The sequence below is a fragment of the Pan paniscus genome, chromosome 7, assembly GCF_029289425.2.
Source record: "Pan paniscus chromosome 7, NHGRI_mPanPan1-v2.0_pri, whole genome shotgun sequence".
In the NCBI taxonomy this organism is placed as follows: Eukaryota; Metazoa; Chordata; class Mammalia; order Primates; family Hominidae; genus Pan; species Pan paniscus.
Window position 1 is genome coordinate 127,337,865 of NC_073256.2, and position 26,550 is coordinate 127,364,414.

A 26,550-nucleotide genomic window follows, 5' to 3' on the forward strand; every position below is an offset into this window, starting at 1 on the left:
GACAACATGTTGGCTTGTAGCATGGCTTACTGAATATTTTAAGCCCACTGTTGAGACCCACTGCTCAGGAAAAAAAAAAATCCTTTCAAAATATTATTTCTCATTAACAATGCATCTAGTCACCCAAGAACTCTGCCGGAGATGTACAAGGAGTTTAATGTTGTTTTTATTCCTGCTAACACAACACTCATTCTATATCCCACGGATCAAGGAGTAATTTTAACTTTCAAGTCTCATTACTTTAGAAATACATTTTATAAGAGTATAGCTGTTATAGTGATTCCTCTAATGGGTCTGAGCAAAGTAATTTGAAAACCTTCTAGAAAAAATTCACAACTTTAGATGCCACTAAGAACATTTGTGATTAATAGGAGGAGGTCAAACTATCAATTTTGATGGGAGACTGGAAGAAGTTGATTCAAAACCTAATAGATGACTTTAAGGGGTTCAAGACTTTAGCGGAGGAACTAACTGCAGATGGGGTGGAAATAGCTAGAGAATTCAAATTAGAAGTGATATCCGAAGATGTGACTGAGTTGCTGCAATCTCATGACACAGCTTGAATGGATGAGGATTTGCTTCTAATGGATGAGCAGCAAGAAAGTTGTTTCTTGAGATGTAGTTTACTCTTGGCAAAGATGCTGTGAATATTGTTGAGATGACAACAAATGATTCAGAATATTACAAAGATATAGGATAAAGCAGCAGCAGGGTTTGAGAGGATTGACTCCAATTTTGAAAGAAGCTCTACTGTGGGTAAAATGCTATCACACAGTATTTCATGCTATGGAGAATTCTTTGTGAAAGAAAATGTCAATTATCGATGTACATACTTCATTGTTGTCTTATTTAAAGAAATAGCCACAGCCACCCCAAGCTTCAGTAACCACCACCCTAATCAGTCAGCAGCCATCAATATTAAAGCAAGACCTTCTATCAGTAAAAAGATTTCAACTTGCTGAGGTTCAGATGATTATTAGCATTTCTTAGCAATAAAATATTTTAAAATTGTTAATACATTGTTTTTTAGACCTAATGCTATTGCACACTTAATATGCTATAATATAGTGTAAACACAATTATATATGCAGTGGAAAATCAAAACAATTTGTGTGACTCACTTTGTTGTGATAATCTCCTTATTGTGGGTGGTCTGGAAATTAACCTGTAATATCTCCAAGATGTGCCAATAGTCCCATTTCTAAAAAAAAGTAGGACTCCTTAGTGGGCTACTTTTTCTCAAGTGTTCTCCATCAAACTGGCTGAAGTTTCTTAGGAATGGGATGTAATCAGTGCTTCCCCCCCGCCCCCCCGCCAATTGTCCTCCTTCTCCCTCTTCTTCATAGCTGTCAGACCTGCATCATGGTCTGAAGATTCTTCCCACCTTCAATAGATTCCTTCTCTTTATTATTCATAACCATTTTTCCACAAGTAAATATCTTGCACGTAATCAATATTGTAAAAATGACCTGTATTGGCATCTGCCTCTCAGAGGACTTGAACTTAGAGTTTGGGGAAAAGATAAATAATTTGATATTGGATGTGCAAATTGCGAGATGTTTATTAGACATCTTTTGAATAGGCAGTTAGTTCATAAATCTAGAAATACAGTAAGTGAGAGGAAAGTTCTAATCTGGATGTAGGAATTTGGGAATTGACCGAGAATCAATGATACGTAAGCCATGAAATCAGATGATTTTTGTCAAGGGAGCAGAATAAATGAAGCATAGAAGAGGACTGATGATTAAGCTCTGATTTATGACCTCAATTAGAAAAGATGACTGAACAGTGAAGTGGGGATTAAATTAGGAAGCCATGAAGGGCTGGAAGTCAAGTAAAGGAATTGTTTTAAGGAAGAATCTGTAATTAATCTTGCAAAATGCTGTCGATGAATCTGGCAATATGAGTTCTAAGAAATGATTGGATTTGGCAATGATGGACTCACTGCTGACCTTAAGGAAAAGTTTTACAGGAGTTGTAGGGGTGGTAGACTTATGTGAATTTTCCAGAAAGAATGAGAAGATAAACAGTGAATATACAAAGGGAGAGAGTGAGTATGGATACTGCTGTCAAAGAGTTTTGCCTTAAAAAAGAGAAGAGAATTCGATGTTTTCTATTCTAGAGGATGAAATAGATTCAAGGAATTTTGACGGCTTGTTTTTTTTTTTTAATTTTAAGATGGGAAAAAAATCATGTTTGCGTGCTGACAGGAAGTAGGAAGCGGAAAATTTGATAATACAGTAAGAAGAGGGGAAAAGCTCTCTGTAGCAACGTCCTGGAGTCGGAGATAAAGTGTGGATGGACGATCCACCCCTCGTAAAGTGAGGAAAGGCAGAGTTAATAGGCACAGATGGAGGTAGGTGGATAAATGTGGGTGATGACTCTTTTTTAAAAAATCTCTTCTGATTCTATTTTCTGAGTAAAAGCGGAATCCAAGGGAGGTGTTAGAGGTTTTTACTTGTCTCCGGATAGTGAATGGACTCAGGAATTGCCGTATGAGATTGCCTGGAAGCTTTAAGAACCCATTTGGGGTTGTAGGCATGAATGTAAAGTGAGAGCAGTCTGCAGGCATTGTGTTTTTCTTTGTAGGGCATGATCTGCTCTACAAGGGCAGGCACAAGAAGGCAGTGGATTGAATTTAATTAGGGTCAGGGTATTGCCAATTTAATACCAGGAAGGAAGAGAGGGGCACTAGAGTTGAAAAGGCAAGCAAGGGAGTGATTGTAATATAATATAATATAATATAATATAATATAATATAATGTAATGTAATATAAGCACAGTGAGAACATAAGGATGGTGAGTATCCAGGTTTTCCTGTCATCCCTAAAAAGGTACCATGTAGGCAACTGCCTGTTGATGAGTAAAGCTCTCCCTGTGTGACATTTGTCTTCCTTATATTAATATGGCTTGGAGAGAGTTCTGGGGTGGTGATGCTTTGCAAAGAAAAATCATGAAGGAAATCATCAGAACACATCATTTGCCTGTTATCCAATATCTTGTTGGATCTGAACTGAAGGATTCATAAGACAGTTATTAATGGCTAATATTTCAAAAGAAGAGACTTTTCTTGTTAACATAATGTATCAATAAAAATATTTCTCAAAGTATTAAGCTTATCCAATGACAATGTTTTGCTTAGATAAATTGGGTCAGCATATATATTTTCTGCAGCAGCTAATCAAAATATTTTAATAAGCATAAGAATTCCACATTAAAATACAGAACTGAGATTCCTACCTCAGTTATTTGTGCATCTAATCCATTATACTTGATACTACTTTGCATTAAAATGATAAATGCAACAATTTCTTATATGTTATAGAAATAATATATACATAAAATAAAATATGAATATGTCACTCTTAATAGAGATACCTCAGTAATTTCTTAAAATTGCTTTTTTAGGTACTTAAGCATTGCCTATATGCATTTAAATGTCTGAAAGTAGTGTTTTCTAACAGGCAAAGATTTCATGATGAAGACACAAAAGGTGGTTGCAACGAAAGCAAAAATTGGCAAGTGGGATCTAATTAAACTCTAGAGCTTTGTCAGAGCAAAGGAACCTATCAACAGAGTGAACAGACAACCTACAGATTAGGGGAAAATATTTGCAAACTATACATCTACAAAAGTCTAATATTCCAGCATCTATAAGAAACTTAAACAAATTTACAAGAAAAAAAAATCCCATTAAAAAGTGGGCAAAGGATATGAACACTTTTCAAAAGAAAACATACATGCAGCCAACAATGATATGAAAAAAAGCCTCAATATCACTGATCATTAGAGAAACGCAAATCAAAACCATAATGAGATACCATCTCACACTAGTCAGAACGGCTATTATTAAAAAGTAAAAAAAAAAAAAAGCAGATGCTGGCGAAGTTATGGAGCAATTGGAACGCATATACACTGATACTGGGAGTGTAAATTAGTTCAACCATGTGAGAGTGTGGCAATTCCTCAAAGACCTAAAAACAGAAATACCACTGGATCCAGCAATCCCATTAATGGGTATATACCCAAGGAATATAAATTGTTTTATTGTAAAGATACATGCACACGTATGTTCAATGCAGCATTATTCACAGTAGCAAAGACATGGAATAAACCTAAATGCCCATCAACTGTAGACTGGATAAAGAAAATGTATGTATACACCATGAAGTACTATCCAGCCATATGAAAGAATGAGATCATGTCATTTGCAGGGACATGGATGGAGCTGGAGGCTATTATCCTTAGCAAACTAATGCAGGAAGAGAAAACCAAATACCACATGTTCTCACTTATAAGTGGGAGCTAAACGATGAGAACACATGAACACATAGAGGGAAACAACACACATTGGGGCCTATCAGAGGATGCTGGGTAGGAGGAGGGAGAGAATCAGGAAAAATAACTAACTGATGTTAGGTTTAATACCTGGGTGATGAAATAATCCGTGCAAAAAAACTCTCATGACACAAGATTACCTGTATAACAAACCCGCACATGTATCCCTGAACTTAAAATAACAGTTAAATTAACAAAGAAAGTGGCTAACACGGTGAAACCCCGTCTCTGCTAAAAATACAAAAAATTAGCCAGGCGTGGTGGCGGGCGCCTCTAGTCCCAGCTACTCGCGAGGTTGACGCAGGAGAATGGTGTGAACCCAAGAGGTGGAGCTTGCAGTGAGCCGAGATCGCGCCACTGGCACTCCAGCCTGGGCGACAGACCGACACTCCGTCTCAAAAAACCAAACCAAAACAAAACAAAGAAAGTAGTGTTCTCTAAATAGCTTAGAGAAAGACAATAATTCAATTATTTTATATTTTAAAAAATTAAATATTGTTTTATAACAATAATTCTTAGATGTTTAAAAAGTGTTTACTGTTTTAAAATAATGGGATATAAAATTGGCATAGTTCCTGCCTTGATTTTTTTACTTAAATGAAATTTGGTTTGCTTATATATACATTCATTGAATAAATAAAATGATATTTTATTTAACAGCAAAATTGAGTAAGCAATGATATTTTAAAACTTCTTTCTGAATACCTACATCTTGACAACATTTATATAGCTAACAGCACATTTGTAGAGAAGATGTTTAGGATCCTCCATGATAAAAACATATATACGTATGTATACACATAGTTTTTAATTTTTTTATTTTCCAACTACTATTTACTCTAAAGATAATATATTTTTAATCTAATAATGACTATAAGGTGTCACCACAGCCTTTTCTTAAAAGCACCATTCCACCTCTGAGAATAAGCTGATATTTTACTTAAGGCATATTGAACTTCTCCATGCACAAGAAGTTGGCTTGCCTGCCTAAAAAATAAATTTCTATGCAGAGCTTGTGTAGGAAGAATGAAATCTGCAATTTGACTTTTAGGAGTGTCGTTTTCCGGGTCAGGCAGATTGGTATTCAGCGCTGGCTCTGCCGTCTATAGCCTGTGTGAATTTAGGCAAGTTTATACCTTTTAATGTTTCAGTTTCGCTGTCTTTTCCTCACACACCTTTGAACAGAATATTAATTACAAGAAAACAGGACCTAGTCTTGTTTAAGAAAGACTCTCTAGTCCCCAGAACACCAAAGATCCTTAATAAATATTTGTTGAGTTAATAAATATATAAAATATGTATTTTGAAGAGTATAAGAATAGTAATTATATAATAGGGATATTTTGAGGATAAAATGGCATAATACATGATGAATACAGAGCATAGTCCTGGATCAGAGTAACTATTCTTATTAGGGAAAGTTCTAGAAAAGCTGGAGTAAGTTTACCTTCTGTGTCTAACTTCTACTTTCCCTTCAGATTGTGGAAGGGATTTATACTGTGACTAGTGGCCCTGTGCCACAATCTAGCACCCATGTATGTGTGTAAGAAGTAAAATATTTATCTTACTAATATTTATATCTCCTGAACCTTTTATAATATTTAGGAGAAGTGGAAACAAGTTAAATGAATTAAAGTACTTTAGCACACAATCTAAAACTCATGCCATCAGTGAAAATGTTTTCAGAGCTTACCCATGCATACCAGAAAACAGGAGGTAGTACATGCGATATTTCATAGATTTTAAGGTGCTTATTTTAAATTTTTACATATCTGAAATCCGGATGCATTTTACAGTTAATGGCATCTTACAATTGACTGGCATCTTTCTTTCTTGGTAGTGCATAGCATAATAGGATGTCTTAAATAGAGTTTATGAAATACGTTATAGCTATATATTAAAGCAGTCCTCAATGTTTATTTCTTATCACCATTCACCCCTGGCAAAGAGCCTTCTAGGCTTTTTTCCCTAACATCTCACCCCCATGAAATGTTAATACCACAGATATACTCAATATGCTTATCTGTGTTTTGTAAATGAAGTGATAAGATTTTTTTTCCCTCAAGAACCAATTTTCTTCCCCTTAGGGGCTCTATTATATTGGAAATGTAGGTATTAAAGTGATGCATTCCTTGTTATTCTTAGGTTATAGAATCTCATTTACTAAAATAATGGGAATCATGAGCTAGTTCTTAGCTTTAGAGGTTTTGGCTTTAATTATATAATACAATGTCTAGGAATTGTGTTATTATGATGAATGTCAAAATGCCTGCCAAGTTTGAACATTTGCTATTTACCCCAACAATCAGAAAGCTGTCCATAGTATTTTTTTGTTAACAAGTAAAAGATCTTCAAGTTCATCCAGTGATGTCATTTAACATATATTTCCCATTTTATGAAATAAGATTATTTAGTAATTCCAGTGCAGAAATTTAGGATGTTCACTACCTCACTTTTACATATTCATTATTTTAAAGCCATAACGTGAACAATACATCCATAAAGAGACATTTAAAGACCATCTGATATTCATGAAATACTAAGAAATATGCTGTTTTATGCTCCACATACTACACTCAGTTGGGAGAATGAAGATGTGCAATTGTTGAAGTCTTTGTGTAGACTCATGTACTGCAATCTAAGCAGTTTTGGGATTCCCACCTCTTATGGTAATAATGGGATACAGAGATCAGTTCATTTGTGACCAGTGGTTTACATGAAAAAGAAGATAGGGATATAATCTCTGCCCATCAAATAAGGGTTTTCTCTTGTAAAGCTAAGTATTATGTTCAATAGCTTTAACTGATAGAGAAAGGAGTAATTTATGTACTTGGATAATATCTTTAAATAGCAAAGTTCAATATGTTCTTAAATATTTACTTATCTTTCTCTGGGCTATGCAGTTTACCTTCCATTTTTAAAAATTTAGTGGTGCAAAAAACTTCTAATGTTAGTGATACATAAAATCTTTAACTTTTTTGTATGTATTGCAATAACATTATTTTATATTTGACAATTCAAAGATGTTTATATTGGCCCAGTTGTATTTGGTTGTGTTAATTGGCTATTTTGGACACTCAAATGTGTCAGAACACTGTGCAGTTGTTATAGGTGATGTGAAATATTCTAGTAGATGAAGCAATGTATCAGCAAAAATTAATTAAGATGAGCAGTACTCTGAAGAGACTCATCATCAGAATACAGAAATCCACATCACTGCTTTATCATTTTAGTTAATTGTACATAGCTTTTGTAAATAAATTGAAAATTAATTCAAAACCAGAAATCATCTCCCCCGCTGCTCCTAGTACTTGCTCTTTCTCTGCCTTTCAGTCGCAGCATCTCCATGATACTCCGGGCATAGACATCTCTCAAGTTAACACTGATATATGAGTCAGTGGCTATATTCTTGGTAAGCTTCTTTAGGGCTTCACGCTGTCTAACAGCTGCTTCCTTGAGTTTCAAGGTGAAGTAGCAAGCAGAGAAGCGATCGTTAATAATAGCAATAGGCAAGGCCAAGACAAGAATTCCCGATAATATACACATGAAGGCCACGATTTTGCCTGTGGTGGTGTCTGGTCTAATGTCCCCATATCCCACAGTAGTCATAGAGGTGGTGGCCCACCACCATGCACAAGGGACACTTGTGAAGGTTGTGTCAGGAATGCTTTGCTCAGCAAAGTATTCTACAGTTGAAAATATAGAGATTCCCACGGATAGAAATAGGAGCAGTAGGCCGACTTCTTCGTAACACTGGGTGATTGTCATCCCAAGGGAGCGTAATCCTGCAACAGAACAAATGCTGTCAGTCATTGGCATCCCTCTTCTCTCTCTTCCTTCCCTCCCCTCCCCTCTCCCTCCTTGCTCTGCCACCCACAAACTGCACTGCACACTTAAATGTCCCCAGCACTGGGCAATGTTCTGGGGATACAAAGTTGAGTAAATCATAATCCTTGTGCTCAGGAAGTTCACAGTCTAGTTGATGGGGCCAGGTTGAGAAGGCTAGAGAGAAATATAATTAGATTCATTAATTCACCTATAGAATTACTGAACTTCTACTATTAAAAAGAAGGCGAGAGGTAAGACTGAAGGCAGGCAGGGGTGGTATGATAGGAGTTTTGTACTTTAGTCTGTACAATAAGAGGCCTTTGCGGTGTTGCATGTGGAGGGCATATTTGGTCACACCTGCATTTCAATGCATCATTTTAGCACTTGTTTCAAATGCCAGTTTTATGTTGTCTTGTATTTTATGTGTCTGTTTTTCTCACCTTCCTTGTAAAGTTTAAGACAATCAGGAACCTGATTACAGGAAAGCCAGAAAAAGTAAACAATGGGCACCATAGCAACAAAGTGAAGCAGCAGAAGCAAGTTAGGCATTGGTGATAAAATTGACATGAGAACATCACATGTATATTCAGGGGACATTCTCAGCAGTGTGTCAGGAGGAGGTCTGAACTCCCAAGACACCCACTGAAACCCTAGTCCTTAATACCAAAGCTGTAAGAAATTATCTCCCTTGAGTACATAAAATTTCTGCTTTCCTATAATAACATAGACCTGAATACAGAATATTCCTCCATTGCAAAAAGGTATGGGAAATGGAACCACTAGAGAATTTACTCTTTATGAAGCATTGGCTGCTTTTCCATTCCTAGATCTGAGGATTTATTAAACCCCAGGGAGACAGGACCACGATAGTCCAATTCCGTCTCTGAAGACACTAGGCCTAAGGGGAGTAAGAGCCCATTATGGGCCGGGCACGGTGGCTCACGCCTATAATCTCAGCACTTTGGGAGGCTGAGGCAGGCAGATCATGAGGTCAGAAGTTTGAGACCAGCCTGGCCAACATGGTGAAACCCTATCCCTACTAAAAATACCAAAATCAGCCCAGTGTGGTGGTGCGTGCCTGTAATCCTAGTTACTCGGGAGGCTGAGGCAGGAGAATAACTTGAACCTGGGAGGCGAAGGTTGCAGTGAGCCAAGATCACGCCATTGCAATCCAGCCTGGGCAATAGAATGAGACTCCCTCTCAAAAAAAGAAAAAAAAAAAAAAAAAAGAAAGAAAGAAAAGCCCATTATGGAACCAGGCTTTGAATGAACCATAAGATTTATTCCCTAATACTAGAGAGGTGGTTATTAAAGTTTGTCCACATTTTGAAATTATATCAACATGATGTCAAAATGATATTGCCCCAGAAGTCCAAAACAATACTTCTTAGAATCATTTTTTTTTATTCACTCACTAGAGACTATTTCAAAGGCATTAGCATACTAATCATACTCTTAGGATTTTGAATTTTGCTCTTCAAATTTTGAGATATTCTTGAATTATTAACCAGCTATTTTTAAAGATCATTGAGTATTTTGAAGTTTAACTTCAAAAGAATATCTTTCAGAATACCTTTATAATACCTTTACTTTTATAAAAAACTGGCCTTGATGTGTCTACATGGAATTATGTTCCTTAAATAAATTCACAACATATGAGGAGATGCATAGCATTTGTCTGGGAACACTGTTTTAGTTTAAAGGCAAAATGTTCAAAACAATTTTGTAAAGGAAAACAAAGTGGGTGGAATTTCTAGCATGTTATCTCTATTAACTCAGAGAATCTTCAAAAGAAAGGATATAAGAGGGACATGGTAATTGTTATGCCACTATACAGACGAGGAGGCTGAGGCATAAAGAGATAGCTTATCTAGTAGAAAGCTACAGAGCCAGGATTTAAACCTAGTTTCTGGCCAAAAACCCATTATCCTATAACACCTCTCAATTTGAATTTATAATTAATACATGGGGAAATAGGTCATCTATGTTTACATTTTAATAAATGTAGTGTTGAGGCAAAATTGTCAAATATGCAAGTCACATGTTTTTTAATAATTAAGGGTTTACTAAAACTTTATACTTGTTTTAGAATGGTGAAAATCTTTGAAGAGGAGACATTGTGGAAATTACTGTTATTTTCCTTTTCCTTTCTTTTGGAAAAAAATGTAGTTTTTACTGGGTGTTTTTAAATTGAGTCTTGTGAAGAGTTTATAAATACTTGAAGAAAGCATCCCATTATCTGTGTCAGAAAACAAAGAGTGGTACTTGTAAAAGTTGTTGGAAACCCCATTATCAAATTCCTGGTATGTGAGACTAGCTAGGAAAATACACTACCAAAATTATATTATAATAAGTTCTAATTGTCAGAGAAATGTTGAAGAAAAACATATCAGAAGTAATTTCACCCGACATTTATAGGAAGGACAACTACCATCAACCTTTTTTAGGTGGTCAGTCAGGGCACATATCTAGGGAAATAAAATAAGGATAGTGATCTCTAGCCAATTTGTTTGTGCTAATATGTATTTGTATCAACATATATAAAATTAATATGGCATCATACTCCAGTGTTTCTCTAGGTTTGGTCCAAGAACCACCTACATCAAAGTCATTGGTGAACTTATTATTTATAAAATGTGTGCTCCTAGACCCGATCTCAAGCTTTCTGGGGGTTGGAGCCAGAAGCTGTATTTCAACAAGCTTGCCTGGGGATTCTTATTTTCATTAAGTTATGTCATAAGGAAACTCATATACTCCACAATATCTGACAGCTGCAAGGCCAGCCACTGATAACTACTACTGTTGGGGATGCAAGAATCATTTTTAATCAGTTCCTGTGATTTTCACTGATATTGATTGTAATTTTCACGTATCTTATGTGTTTGTGTGTGTGTTATATGGAGACTTTTCTAGGAAAATATTAATTAGATTTTCAAAGGCTCTATGACACACAAAAAACTAAGGGATTTCTGTATTCCCCTCTCTCATACATCCCAGGTTAGGGACAAGAAAACCTTCAGATACTAGATAAAGCATTTAATTAGTTTATTTTGCTTTCTCCCAAAGCAAAATATTTTCATTGCTTCTTTGAAAATTTTGGAAAGGCCACCTGCACCTAGTCATTTCTCTTTCTGCATGGCCAGAGAAGGCTCTGAAGGGCTGACTTTCTCTTCTGCCAAGGAGCATATGTGGCAAGCACTTCTCGGATACTGAAGAGAAATTGGCTTATGTCCCTATATATCATATATAATTTATGTGTATCTTTTTATGTGTCATTTATGCCTGTTTTGTCCAGAACCTTGAATAGGCAGAGTGCCTTTAATTTTTGTATATCTCCTGGGTAATGGTTTCAAATAAACTGAGGTTAGCAAATGGTCAAATTGTCTCTCAACATTTCTCTTATGGAGAGGAGGTATGTGAGAGCTCATTTCTCTATACCTGTGATAGCAACTTCAATGTTTTGCCTCCCAATATCTCCTTAGAGGTCATGATCAGGTAAAGTATGGGAGTTGGTAATTTTGAATATCAGTTCAGTGTTACTTTCCTTGTACTGTGGTCAAAAAACGAATGCTTACATGCAATGGCAAATTAAAAGGCATCAATGAAATGTGAATACCTGTGGAATGTCTGCCCAGCTTTAGCATGCGCAGAGCCCTGAGCAGCCTCAACACCTGGACAATGCGCCCCACGTTCTCCAGCTCCTGCGTGGTCTGGCTCCCACTTAGGCTCTCTACCAGAAGAGTGATGTAGAAGGGCAAGATGGCAAGGAGGTCTATGATGTTTGGCACCTTTCTTAGGAAGCGACACCTGTCCCGCACACACAGGAAGCGGAGGACAAACTCCCCGGTGAACCAGCTAATGCACACATACTCCAGGATTTCCAGCAGCTGCAGGTCCAGCCAGCTTAACTCAGCTGACATCAGGGCCATGTTAATGATGGACACCACCACGAAGACAATGGAGATGACGCCAAAGATACGGGCAGCTGTGGAAGATCCAGGTTTCTCCAGGATATTCCAGAGCTTCTGGCGAACAGTGGGACAAGGTCCTTGGGAGAAGTCCTGTTCACTCTCATGTTGACTTTCCTGGTCTTCTGTGTCCTTCTTGAAGTCTAAAGTTTCACTCAGCTCTTTTCTTCTGAAGTATCTTTTAGAGAAAACAATTTGGTGATTAGTCTAACTTTATTAAAATACAGAAGTATAAGATAATTAAACATGGCAGGGAGGTCAGACTTTTTCATTCAACAAAATGCAGAAAAATGTCTATTCATATTTTACTTAGATTGTGTCTTACCCACAGTATTCAGAATTTCTCCCTTAGGATTATGATTATTTTTCCTTTTTTTTTTTTTTTTTTTTTTTTGAGACGGAGTCTTGCTCTGTCACCCAGGCTGGAGTGCAGCGGAGTGATCTCGGCTTACTGTAGCCTCCGCTTCCCAGGTTCAAGCGATTCTTCTTCCCCAGCCTCCTGAGTAGCTGGGATTACAGGTACGCACCACCACCCCCGTGTAATTTTTGTATTTTTAGTAGAGACAGGGTTTCACCATGTTGTCCAGGGGGGGTCTCGAACTCTTGGCCTCAAGTGATCCACCTGCCTCGGCCTCCCAAAGTGCTGGGATTACAGGCGTGAGCCACCACGACCGGCCTGGATTATAATTTTTTAAATGACACTTTCTTAGTAGAAGTGTATACATAGTAAAGCTACTTTGGATTAATACATTTTATTACCCATTTTCTGGTAAGAACAGATGTTTGGCAGGTGGAACTTTTTTGTGTGTGTGTAAAGGAAATGTATTCATGAAGAAATGGTAGTAATAGCAAGGTAACCTCAGAGTTCCACAATCATTCAATCAAGGGACTAACCTTTTATCTTCTATATTTAAAACAATTCTCCATTCAAGTTTTTCAAAGTCAGTGTTCTAGGTTTGATAAATGATAATGCTGCGTGCCAAATCTTTTATCCCTATGCATGCATTTTTGGAGCATGGCGTTTCTGATTCATTTATTCAGTCACCAAATATTTATTGTGGGCCTGAAGTCCCTTGCCTTATACGTTAAATTAGAATACTCAAAAAAGGGAACAAAGAGATTCAAAAAGTTCTATTCAAAAGTTGGCGTTGATGCTTTCCAGTCCCCCACCCCCACCCCACCTGTCAGCCCAGAAGTGGCCACACCTTATTGCTAGGCCTGGCTCCAGCGAAGCTTGTGTGAAGCCTCAAATCTACCTGTGCCTTCCTCTCTTTCTCTGCCGCGCCCGCCTCCCCGCCCAGCCGCCGCGTGCCTCCGGGGTACCTGTCCCTGCAGCAGGAATCGATGCTGAGCTCATCGATGCCCCAGTACTGGATCTCCTGCAGGAAGGAGAGCGCGCACAGCTGCTCCATGACATGCAGGCGGCCGGTGCGGTAGTAGTGCAGGACATATCGGAACGCCTGCGAGCTGCGGTCGAAGAAGTACTCGTTGTCCACGGGGTTGGCATCGTCGCAAAGCTCCAGAGGGCTGGGCACGGCGGCCAGGGCCCCGGGGCGGCGGTAGGAAGCCACCACCACGGCCAGCTTGCCAAGGCGCGTGTGCGGGAAGCAGGACAGCGCCTGCTGCGAGAGCACGAAGCGGCTGCCGCCCACGTTGACCGTGAAGCAGTCCCCGAGCGCCAAGGGCTCCCCTTCACCCTCGCTGCAGAAGACACTAGAGTCCAGGGAGGTCAGGGAGCCGCTGTCCAGCGGCGAGTCCAGCAGCGCTCTGCCGCTGGAAGGCATCTCTAACCCAGTCGCCGCGGCCTGAGGGCGCCACAAAGTTGGGGACACGCCGGAAGCTTTGGTCCCGCGAGGGCGGTGGCACGGCCCCTGGTGGCGGCCGGGATTCCCCGGGCTCCCGAAGGGGTTACCTCTCCCTGGCGCACCCTCTCCACCCGCTGTGCGCCTTCCTCCTCCTGCCGCTAGGGAGCCGCAAGTGCGCGGAAGCAGCGCACAAGTGGCAGAAAGAGGAGACTGGGAGCAGAGGAAGGGTCGCGCTAAGAGAAAGGATCAGGTGAGGTCCAAGCCCGACACAGTCCCTGTGCACACTGCCGGTCGCCCTGGCCCTTCCCAAACGTTGTCACCCCGCCTCCCAACTTCGCAATTGCGATTTCCAGCCCAGGAGGTGTACAGATTGAATGACTCGCTACTTGGTGGGTGGAGGGGTTGGGGAAGGGAGGAAGGAGGGAGATGTGGGGCGGAGGAGGAGGAAGAGGAGAGAAGATGTCTCTTAGCTGAACGCAAGCAAGCAAGCAAGCAAGGGGGATGGCGAGACTCACTCCTGCCCGCAGGAGACCAAAACAAAAAGTTCAGAAAGCAAAGGAAGTGGTAACCGGGTCCCTTCCAACTTGAGAATTTATATGCCTCTCTTTTCTTTTACTGCTGCTTCATAGGCCTCCTATGAACATAGGGGTGTTCGCTGGGGGTGTGAGCAGGTGGGGGAGGGTTCTCTGGGTGAGGGGGCCGCACCATTTTCTCCCAATTCACTCTCATTCTAGTCTGATGATCACTGACGCTCCATTTTCTTCCGCCGTCTCCCTTAGGTTCTGACCTCCTGGTTGAGAAACAAGAATAATTAATGATGACTTTTTATTGAAGACCCAGTGGGTCACTAAGAACTAGGAGTGTCACTGTCAGCTCCCACCCTGTCGAGGGTCCACCTCGTGTTAAGGCACTTTTTTGAGGCACCCTTCCTTTTAACCATTTCTGTCCCTACAAGTTTCCCGGAGAGCAGGTGTTCTGAGCACAGCGGAGCTCTCATTTTAGAAGGAAAGCCAAAAAGACAAGGAATAGAACAAGCGTGGGCTGGGGCAGGAATTTAAATAGTAACGACGGCCTCCCTCGGTAAAGGGAAAAGCTGAGGCCAGCGCCCAGGTGAGACTAGAAGTGTACCCACGGGGCCCCTGGAAGCTGCGCTCCAGCCAACCTGTTGGGCTCGGGGCGAGGAGGTGGGGGTGGGAGGGAAGAGCAAGTGACTCACCTGCAGCTCCCGGCACATCTGGTCTGCGCACAACCGGCGCCGCAGGTAACGTACTCTTCCTTTGATCCTCTTAGTCTACACGTGAGGTCTGACTCGACCGGTCCAGGAGGGAAACTGTGTTCCAGCTGAGCTCTACCCAGCGCCTGCTGCCTTGCCTTGCCCCGCCTCCACCTCCCTCCGGGCTCCTGGCCCCTGGGCTTAGGCTAAGCGTGTCCGCCCCGCCCGCTCTAGCTCTGAGAGCCACTCGCCCAGTGCTTCCAGCACCAGCAGAGGGGAGTGGCAGGATCTAAGGGAGGGAGGTGAGACGGCGGGGGTGGGGGCGGGGGGTAGTGAGGTGCCCGGTGACACTCAATATTACATTCATCCTGAATACACTTGCAGAATTACTGCATTTGATTCCCGTTTCCCCGGATCTGTGCTTTTGTAAATGCTCCAGAGCAAAATTTCCAACTGGATCAGTGTGCTAAACTTGAGGTTAGGGCATTTATATTAACTGCTTCATTTGGCATGGTTCAAGGTTTTCACATTTTCAGCAGGCATCTCAGAATCATGCATTTTTCAAGTCTTTGCCAGAGAGAGTGAACCACACTCATCTTCGTTGTTTTCTAGTATGTATATATAGAATACATATTGGAAAGCGTATATTATGGATACACTTACATATATAAGTATATATTAGAAAGCATACACACACACACATATTAGGTAGTATATATAAAGACATAAGCAGGCAGCCTGATGTAGTAGAATAAGCTTTTTCATAGATTGGACAGAAACGTGACTGTTTAGTTCTAGCTTTGCCAACTGGCTGTGGGACGTCTAGCTATCATTTACTTCGAGGGTCTCAGTGCCTTCCTCAGTGAAATTTCAAGCTTTAATGAAAACACCCAACATTTAATGGGTGCTTACTTTATGCCAGGAAATTTGTAGGCTCTTTATTCATGCAGTACCTTATTTAATCATAATGACAACACTGAGGTAGCATATATCCATTTTACAGAAAGGAAAAGTGAGGCACAGGGAAATTAAGTGATTTGCAAAGGGCCACACAGTTCAAATCAAACCCAGGACTACATGTCAGAGGCTGCCTTCATAAACAAAACGCTAGAAACATTATTTTTTGTTGATAAATCAGTGTGATTGTTTTTATTTTCTTTGTTTGCAAGTTTCTAATGAAGGACAGGAGTTTAATGAGGTATTTTCATCACTCTTTCAACAAAAGTTTACTGAGCATTCACTATATACTGGCACTATTCAAGGTACTTGCGATATATCAATGAAGAATAGACAAGATCTCTGTTGTCGTGGAGCTTATAGTAATCCTCTGAGAATAAATGGGGGACTTCAATAAACTTTTTTAAACTATAATATTTATAAGCATGGTTCTTTTGACAGCCATCCATTTGGTTAACTTTTCTCCGTAAAGAACTCTTCCATACAGTAAATACAGAAATGCTAGAATTATCCCAGTCAATAGTTCTTCATTCTGTATAGGTACTGTATCGTTATTATTTTTTAATGTAGCAGAGCTTTCCCCTGCACAGCAAGAAAACTCCTCCAGCATCGCAATTGTAGATTATATAGGTATTGAAAAAAAGCAAAAGGCCATAGTTCTGTTAAGGCTTATTCATACCATGATTAGCAATGAAAGTCTATACTAGCTTTACAGATTATGGTGAGGAAAGAGGAAAGCATTCAAAGGAGAATGCCAGCTTTAGGTGAGGAGAGAGATCTTGGACAGGTAACCAGAGGTTAGTGAAAGATGACTGAGGCTTCCAGGTCTCCTCCCCTGCCACTAAGCCACTGAACCTCAGTTATGATGAATGTTGTCCTGTAGAAGTAGTTATAATAACCTCTCCTTAAGAGTCAGGCTGTTTGCTACACATCTGACTTCTCACAATGATCCTATGAAGTAAGCATTGTAATCCTTAGTTATAGATTTCAACTTGGATGCTTATAGGCACTAAGAAAGTAACTTTCTACCTTACATAGTGAATATGTAAAGGGGTATGTGAAAGGCTTGAAACAGGCCCTTTCTGACTTCTGACTCTATCTCAACTGCTAACAGCATAAATGTTTCAATTGGGCACTGATTGTAGTTATAGCAATTTACACTCATCAAGGCAATCATAACTAGAGGGATGATTAGTCAACATGGAGTATATAAATATAAATGACCCCTTTTTAAAATATAGAGTCTTGAGTAATACAAATCCCCACCTGTGCTCTGTGCCTTTCCCTTAAGTCTGTTGATTTTCCTTCCTTGATGGCCCAGATTTCAATAAGAGACTCCAAGGAAGAGCATACCATAGAATAAGAAGGGAAACATGTCCACTTGAAAGATACTGCTTTTAGCCCTAATCCTGACCTGAGGTATAACCTGAGGCATGTCAAAGGAGAACTGCTGATAAGTAGTTGGGGGTGGTGAGGTCTTGCTTTCCATTTCATTTCTACATAGCATAGGAGGAATGTGATTGTCATGTGGGAGGTTGCTCAGTACTGCAATGTGAAAACTCGACAGTCTAAAGGCTTTGGGTATATTCCCTAGTCATCAGATGTTATATTCGAGTGATTTTCCATTAAGACTCTTGTTATGAAATACTCTACTTGCTTTTGGCTTCATCTATCAATTCTACATGTATTGACTTGAATATGGAATCTCCAGCAACAACTAGTATTTTTAATTCTTTCCATTTTTATGAGTATTTTAAGTTTATTAATGAATAGTGTATATTCTTAAAAGTTGCAAATAAGATCAAAAGAAAAATCATGGCATACTTTAAACGTCTAAATAACAGTTATGAAAATAAAAGTTAAAAGTCATTTTAAGCTTATTAGAAAATCCTACTGTTAAAAATATGTAACACTTCATTTAGGTTTTGAAGAAATCATGAGGATATTTATGTTAATATCATATTCTGTTTAACTGTGATACTTTTGAACAATATATTATAATATTTCTGTGAAATCGTTAATGCTTATCTCTAATATGAATGTTTAAAACAATTACACAGCTATGTCATTAAAATTTTTTAGGAAAATGTACATTCATTATTAATTTATATCCAAAATACTGCAAACTTTTTTTATAATTAGATAGACATGGGAAATATAATTAATGGATAATTTTGAATAAACAGCTTTATAAAATTCAACTTAAGTAAAATCTAGGTTTTTATTTTTAATTCCTTCACTGTAGTTTCATACATTTACACTAAATTCCTTTAATTTTTATCATTCATCAACAATGCAGACAATGTTTTGTGTGAGGTATGCGTATCTTCGGCTCTGTCTTTGATTTCTCAGGAACTGACAACCAGATAGATGTACCAATTGTGATGATATTTAAAAATGTCTTTGTGTGTGAACAAAATGGCTTTATCTTTTTTCCTTCATTGCATTGGGATATGTTTAAAGGTAAAAGAAAATATGACAAATTCTATCTATTCATCTTTCATGTGCCTTCTAGGCGCTTGGAATAAATCCTTCCAACTGTATGACAGCCCACTCTAATGCAGAATTTAGCTTAATGTGGGCTTGTTCTGGATTTCTTCCAAGGGAAGGCAATTATCTTTGGAAGTACCCAAGAAATCATTTTTATAGCCTAGTCTGCTACAGAGATAGCATGATGGGTTGATGACGGTGATGGTGAGGATAATAATATGATAATAATAGCTGTTGCCTTTATGTATTTAGTCCCTGTTCTGCCTTCTATAGGCTGCATGACCTTAACAAGTTTCTTAAACCCTGTAAATCTCATTTTCCTCATCTGTAAAATGGGGATAACAATAGTACTTTATGTTATTGTTTTAAACTTAAATGAGATAATCCATGTAAAATGTATAGTGCAGTGTCATTCTTATCACTTTTATTATTGTTACATTTCAGGAATTATTTTGTACTTCCCCCTACCCCCAAGGTCCTAACTAAAAACCTGCGAGATGATAGGCATTATGTTAAGAACTTTACAAACATTATCTCATTTCCTTTATATTTTACATAACCCAACAATGAAGGTAATATTATGATTTTGGTTTTCCAGATGAGAAACCAGGATCAGAGTGTTAAAATAATTTTCCAAGTGTCAAACAGATAGTAGATGTAGATTTGAACACATTTGTTTGACTCAAAGCCTTTATTCATTGAAGGGCATTGATATAAAAATAATGTGATGATGAGAAATCACTGTTGGACATTTTCTTCTCTTCTTTACAAATAATTTTGAGAAATGAACATTTCTATTATATGCTCCAAATAATTAAGAAATGACTATACTTATCAGCAATAACCAACATATGACTGTGATTTCACATTTAAATAATTCGATTTTTTAAATCATCATTCTCCAAAGGAGATAGGCGATTGGATTGATCATTAAATGATTTTTCACTGTCACTACTATATACCAAAGACATTTTGAATTGTTCTTGAATTATCAAGAAATGCATAGACTCAGGACACTTATTGTTCACCAGATTAATTATTATAATTATGTTGAAATTAAACTTTTATAAACAAGATTTAGAAGCAGTGGAGCAAAAGCATCTCAAGTTCTCTGCTCATCATGTTCTGGGACCTGTTATGTGAACCCAATATTGAAGTTGAAAATTCCAATTAAACTCTTTTTACTCAGCTCTATAGAATTCCCTTATGTTGATAGAGAAAGGTGGAGTCATATGGAACCATTAAAAACTGTGGCTGTCATTTGAGTGTATATGATTCATTAATACTAGAAGTAAAATTGCCTTTAGACTTATTCCTTATTCTATTTAGCACTTTCCTTCATTATTAAGGAACTCATTAAACTTGAACTTTATCTTGTAATTGGAAGAAAGGCAACCTTTGCACTCCATACTGTTATGAGGTTTTTGTAGTTGTTGTTTTGAGGCAGAGTTTCATTCTCGTCGCCCAGGCTGGAGTGCAATGGCGCGATCTCAGCTCACCACAACCTCCGCCTCCCAGGTATAAACGATTCTACTCGCGAGTAGCTGGGATTACAGGTGCCCGCCACCATACCCGGCTAATTTTTTGTATTTTTTAGTAGAGACAGGGTTTCACTATGTTGGCCAGACTGGTTTTGAACTCCTGACCTCATGATCCGCTCGCCTCAGCCTCCCAAAGCGCTGGGATTACAGGCGTGAGCCACCGCGCCCGGCCCGCGAGGTTTTTAATGTTAATTTTCCTTGGTTTTCCCTATGAGAAGTGTATCACTCAGTAAATATTTATGGACATGTACTTTTACAATATTCAGGGGGTAGTTATGAGAATACACAGATAAAATATGTGTATAAAGTATCATATATCATATATACAATACATATGAATATACACATTCAACACACACATATGAAAAACTAACATTACAGTTTATAATGAATACTAGTTTGGTTGATTACATTTTCTTACTCTATGCAAGAAAAGTAATGAGCAATCATTGACAATGCAAGGAAAATAGTAAAGACAAGCAAGAGGAAAGGCAATTTTTCTCTGCAGAATGGTTCTTAGTTATATGGTATAGTCCTTTTAAATAGCATCTCCATGGCATTTTAAACATATAATCTAATAAAAGAAAAAAATATGAAGTAACTTTTTAGGACACATATGCTAAAATCTGTGCCGAAATATTTTTGTTAAACGAATTGTGAAACTGTATAGAATACCTATTATTCTAATCTCAGTTTAAGCACATAGAACACTAATGTAAATATTATACATATTAAATCATTGCACACAAATGGGATAACCTCAATTCTGTTTTAACTCCCAAGGCAATGCTTTTTAAACTTAGCAGCATGTTCTACTTTCTTACAGTTTTCTCTTTGGTACCAAAAAAAAAAAAAAAAAAAAAAAAAAAAAGGAATGTACACATGAATCTTGTTTTGTTGTTTTAAAAAAGAGCCCAGAATCAGTGCATGTATTCTAGAATATATTTTCTCTACACCGTGTAATTATATTGATGGCAACTGAATATACAAATTTGTCATTCTTGCAACATGAAGAGTAGCAAGGAGCCATATGGCTTCTCCTTTACACCACTGCATCTGATTGACATCTCAGTTATAGACTCAGCCTCACAGTTCTCCCACAAACAGATTTCCCGGAAATCTAAACCAAATGAGAATCCAGAGGGAAGTCAAAACATAGTAAATTTGTCACAGGCCTGCTTTTTTGTTTGATTGCTATAAGGTCAAATTTATCCATTTTAGTACAAGCGAATGTTTTATTATTAAGGTGACAGCAAGAAATATCACGTTATACTTATAATTTTTTAAAAAATGGAAATAAATCTCAAATAATTTGTAAAAGAATAGAAAAAATAAATAAGACTTTTTAAATAAATTTAAGAAATCATCAACGTAGTCATAGGTTCAATATTTACGATGACTCTGGGCCCCTTTTAATAGCAGAAGCTTATGAAAAATTAAGAACAGATAATTACTGACTAAACAAGTGGAAAATTTGAGTATGTGTGTATATGTGTGTGGAGAGCAAGTATTTTAATTTGATTTTTAAAAATTAAGACATTGCCAGGTGGAGTGACTCACACCTGTAATCCTAGCAATTTGAGAGGCTGAGGTGAGTGGATCGCTTGAGCTTAGGAGTTCAAGACCAGCCTGGACAACATGGCAAAACCCTGTCTCTAAAAAAATTTTTAAAAACTACCTAGCCAGGCATTGTGGCATGTGCCTCTAGTCCCAGCTACTCAGGAACCTGAGGCTGGAGGATCACTTGAGCCCAGGGCGGTCAAGGCGGCAGTGAGCCATGATCGCACCACTGCACTACTGCCTGGGCGAAGAGCGAGACCCTGTCTCAAAAAATAAATAAATAAATATAGGTATACTAAAATTGTATTTTATCACTTAATATTGTTCAATAAATAGGAAAGTATCAAAACAATTTTAAGCATAAGTAAGAAAAAAACACTTCCTATTTGAAAATGGTTAACTTTTGGCCTGCTTCACTTTTTTTTCATAATAACGTGTTAATAGCTGGCAATGTAGCTGTTTGTAAAATATTTATTGATGACTAGATGTAAAACAAAAAGCAAGTTTGGGTGTATTTGAACATACAGGTGTTTGGATAAGACCGTGAGAAAGCAGTGTGTGGCCTCTGACAATGTCAGCATGGGCAAACGTTGCCTGACATGGAGGCCATGTTTGCTTGTGAAATTATGATCCATGTTCATCATTTTTAAATCGTATTTGAATCAGCACTTGTCCCTGGAGCAAGAAGACTCCTAAAGTAAGTGCGCCTCTCTCCAATAAAGTGATAGAGATCACTTTCTTATAGAAGAAAAACTGGATGAAAACAACCATTTTCTTAACATCAGAGACCCCTTAAAGGGTCTAATCAAACCCCAGGGTCTATAGAGCACACTTTGAAAACTATTGTTATAGAGAATGTACTTATTTTGGCAATTTAAGTATAAGAATTAAAATGTTTACATTGCTCAGGAATGAAAGAAAGAAGTATAGAACTTGTACTCTACTAAAAAAGTTGTTCTCATGGCTTTAGGTTTTGAAATTATGGCTGTTATAGAAAGCAGCAGCGTTGAGACCGCTTTGCCCTCTTAAAAATTATTGAGGGCCCCAAAAAGGTTTTATTCATGTGGGTTATATCTTAATATTAACTATATTCAAATTAAAACCGAAAAAAATTAAAATATTCATTTATTAAATTATTTAAAAATAATAGTAACAAACCCAATACCTGTAAAGAAAAACACATTTTTGAAAATAAATATATTTGTCCCCCCTTAATTAGTGAGAAGAGTGACGTTGTTTTACAATTTTTCATATCACTTTCATATTTGACTTAATGTCTGCTTCTGTATTCAAACTGTTGCAACCTGGTATTTTGGTTGAATCTTATGCAGAAAACCAGTGTCACACAGATATGCAGTTAAAAAAGAGAGGGTATTTTGATAACTTTGGCATATATTTTACATAAATTTGTCTTTGATACTACTCCAGAACCTGACAGATTAGTTACAATATGAAGTCTGAAACTGTATCAATGAATTTCTCATACCCATTTACATTAAAATCCATGATCTATCCTGTCCTTGGAATGATTTCTTTTGAATCCATACATGATTTTGTTATGTCATGCACTGGTCACTTAGAAAATGGTTGTTTCTTAGATATGCAGACCTTCCCAAAGGTGACATATTTTACTAAACAACAACAAAACAATTACTTTTGTTAATCTTACCAATTTAATCAGACAATTTTTTAATGATTGGGAAGTTATCAAGCATATGGTAGTACAAATGTGTTTTCCAAAACTCGAATTTTCACTTAGAAGCTCAAATTTTATCATCAGCAAAATAATATTGTTAGATTTCCTTGACAGTGACAGGTTCCATGCATTCGTTTTTATGAAATTATTATAAACCTCTGAATAACCGTAGTTCATCTACCAGCCTTTTTTTTTTTTCAAGTGAAAATGGTGATCCATGGAAACAGTGGCTAACTCATTGTGCAACCCAAAACAGCCACACTAATGCTTTGTCGGGAGATAAGCATGTTACCGAGATATGCTGCAGAAGGCCTCCAGTGTACTTCCAATTTAGTCAAATAAAACATTAAAAAGACATGTACTCCATTATGAAATGTAATAAAATTTATTTTTCTTATTGTTCATTGGTAACGTTATTAAGTGAAACTGGAATTTTATTTCCTGAAAGTATGTGAAGAACAGAGTGGCAGCTAGTATAGTTTGGTGCCACTGCTTTGAGGTGTGCTAAAACACAAGCAGTTGTACCAATCATTGATTTTCATCATCAGTGAAAACAGACTCAGTGAAAAACACAAATATTGTCTTAAAATAAAAAGAAATCAACCATTTTCTTAACATCAAAGACCCCTCAAAGGGTCTAATCAAACCCCATGGTCTATAGAGCACACTTTGAAAACTATTGTTATAGAGAATATACTTATTTTGACAATTTAAGTATAGGATTTATAATGTTTACATCATTCAGGAATGAAAGAAAGACGTATAGGACTTGTATGTTTTTCTTTGCGTGGTTTCAACAAAATGTTTCTTGTATCTAATATATCTTATTTAGAGATACACACACACACACACACACAGAGAGAGAGAGAGAGAGAGAGGTGAACATATGTATATTTACATATTGTTAGGCAGGCAGAAAAAATCTGATTAATTTTACCTCCAATTGATCAGCTATTTCTTATAAATTTCTTCACCCTAGATATCAAGTAAATCCTACATTTTTAGTATAATTAAATAAATATAATCTAATCCAACAATTTAAATATTTCCTTTTGGTAATGCATAGTCTTGTGGGAAAAAAAGTTCAGTCTCTCAGATTTTTGGTATCCTTTCTACCCTTCTCCAAATGGGCAGTGAGTGGCCCAAAGAGATAATGTTTTCTAGTCTAGTCTAAGTGGGGTCAGTTGGATCACCGGTTAGCAGGACTATTAGTCCAGCCTTTCTGGACTAATAGCTACTGGGGTATTTATGGGTATGAAGTCTAGAGGCCATTAGCTTTTGTTCTCTACATTCTTCCTCACTTAGGCCTGTTCCCATTGGCTTCAGGTTATAAATGGTTTATCAGGCCTCTCCAGCACCTCAACTCTGTATCTCCTTAGCAGTGTAAAGGGGCACTTCTATCTATCTTAGGTTTATCTATCTGTAATCTACTATTGCTTCCACAAAATGACAACTGCTTCATTGTGGCAGGGTATGGAGCATCTCCTAAAGCTTATAGCTTTTCACTAACACCAATTGAAAAGTGTTAACTCACATGTTCCTGGGCTGGCCAGTACCTTCTGGAAGTTTCTAAAAGCCCCTCCCTGACTTGCTGAGGTTTCCCATCAATGTGTATTTGTATTTATAGAGGATACATAAGTCCTGTAGCTGAGCCATAGAAAGACAAGTCTTATACGTCTTTCTTTCATTCCTGAACAATGTAAACATTATAAATCCTATACTTAAATTGTCAAAATAAGTGTATTCTCTACCTCTTCCCATCACCTATCTTTTTAAATAATTAGTCACATGTTTTTTCCCTCTGCTTCTAAATTAGGGGTCCTCAATCAGTGTTAGTACTGCCATCTTAAAGACATATTTGGAAATGTGGTCATGGTGTTGATGGTGGGTGGTATCTTTACCTGTCACAGTGATTGGAGAATATTATTGACAAGTACTACCCTGGATCTATAGATGCTAAACATCTTTTACTTTATGGGCAATAAAGAATTGACATTTCCCAAATGCTAATAGCACTCTCATGAAAAACACTGCTCTAGGATACAAATTCCTCAGACTCCAGGGAAGAAAGCCTCACAGCTTAGCCATGGTCTCTATAACCAAGGCAACACGAATTAGTCAAACCTTCCCACAACCCTCCAGATGAAAGCCTTAGACTGACTGCAAGAAAAAAAAGTCATGGATCAGAAAAACGGAAGGTATTATGGACATTTTATAAAGTATGTACATACATTAGACTTTTGAATTTGTAATCTTTTTTCTAGTATCGTTGCATAGAGATGACACATTAAGCACAAGAAATAATATATATGTAAATATGCATATATTTAAAATCTACAGTAAAATAACACTGTTTTATTGTGATAACTGTTGAGAAGGTACAGACCTGGTTTCACTGAAGTAGACGTGCTAATGGGTGGACTGTGGCACACATTATAGAGATAATATGTCATACATACTCCGCAGCTGAACTTTTATCTAAAGATTCCGGGAAGACTTCATAAAAAGCTTAAATAACTCTTAAAATATCTTTGGTGAGCCTTCTCAGAGACAGAATATCTTGAACCATCTCCTTGCTAGTTGCCAGCTTTATGTCCAAAAGGGCAAACAAGATTCATTGTTTTCAGAATGGCTTTGCCGTGCTTTCATATCCACTTCTCTATACTTTATTCATCTGGTTCTTCTTTTATTGATTTAGTTTCTGACCCCCTTGCCTGTGAGAAGTTTGCATGTAAAAATAACTAAATGGAGTGCAAATAATTAATAAAATGTCCCTTAGTTATTTTTTGATATAGTTCATTCAGAATATTCCAAATCTTACTCTGTTTAATAAAATGTATATCACATGCATAATAGTCATATACAAAATTCCTAGAACTCTATTGATAAGCTTTGTGTTTTGGAATCAGAATTCTCTATAACTTATATAATATTGATTCTTTAGAAAATGTATAATATTGAAAGAATTCAAATTGCATATTTTTCACTGGAATGTGAAAAATTTGCCAAGGTAGACCCCCCCATAACTATCCTATAGTTTGCATTTAATTTTACTTTTTTTTTCTTAAAAATACATTTAGTACTGGGCATATTTCATGTCTGCTGAGAGCAACACATTTAATTTGACTTTTTCTTGGTAGAGAAAATTAAAGAA

At 37.6% G+C, this 26,550-nt stretch overlaps 2 protein-coding genes across 10 annotated transcripts in view; one reads left to right on the forward strand and one right to left on the reverse strand.

Moving 5' to 3' along the window:
• Positions 1 to 4,005: 4,005 nt before the first annotated feature.
• On the reverse strand, positions 4,006 to 14,084 carry KCNV1 (potassium voltage-gated channel modifier subfamily V member 1). The gene is made up of 3 exons (XM_003821765.6): positions 13,458 to 14,084; positions 11,783 to 12,312; positions 4,006 to 8,123 (listed from the first exon to the last, which is right to left on the reverse strand). Exons 1-3 carry the CDS (start codon positions 13,916 to 13,918, stop codon positions 7,612 to 7,614), a joined length of 1,503 nt encoding a protein of 500 aa, XP_003821813.1. The 5' UTR covers positions 13,919 to 14,084; the 3' UTR covers positions 4,006 to 7,611.
• Positions 14,058 to 26,550, forward strand: part of LOC117981491 (putative uncharacterized protein encoded by LINC00269) — a 920,685-nt gene continuing 908,192 nt past the window's right edge. For 7 of the 9 annotated variants that reach the window (XR_010113009.1, XR_008626483.2, XR_010113010.1 and 4 more), the window contains exon 1: positions 15,067 to 15,200. The gene's annotated coding sequence lies outside the window, so the exon portion shown is untranslated. Of the gene's footprint in view, positions 14,190 to 15,066; positions 15,201 to 26,550 lie in introns of those variants that run through there. The other 2 variants (XM_055116859.2, XM_063606874.1) reach the window with 2 other exon arrangements.

What these genes read in the sequence shown, in the direction of transcription:
- KCNV1 (XM_003821765.6), bottom strand. Translation starts at nt 13,918, where the DNA reads ATGCCTTCCAGCGGCAGAGCGCTGCTGGACTCGCCGCTGGACAGCGGC. An exon ending in GATTCCTGCTGCAGGGACAG is followed by an intron (nt 12,313 to 13,457) that starts GTACCCCGGAGG and finishes TTTCTCTAAAAG; the next exon opens with ATACTTCAGAAGAAAAGAGC. An exon ending in GCTGGGCAGACATTCCACAG is followed by an intron (nt 8,124 to 11,782) that starts GTATTCACATTT and finishes GTTCTGTTGCAG; the next exon opens with GATTACGCTCCCTTGGGATG.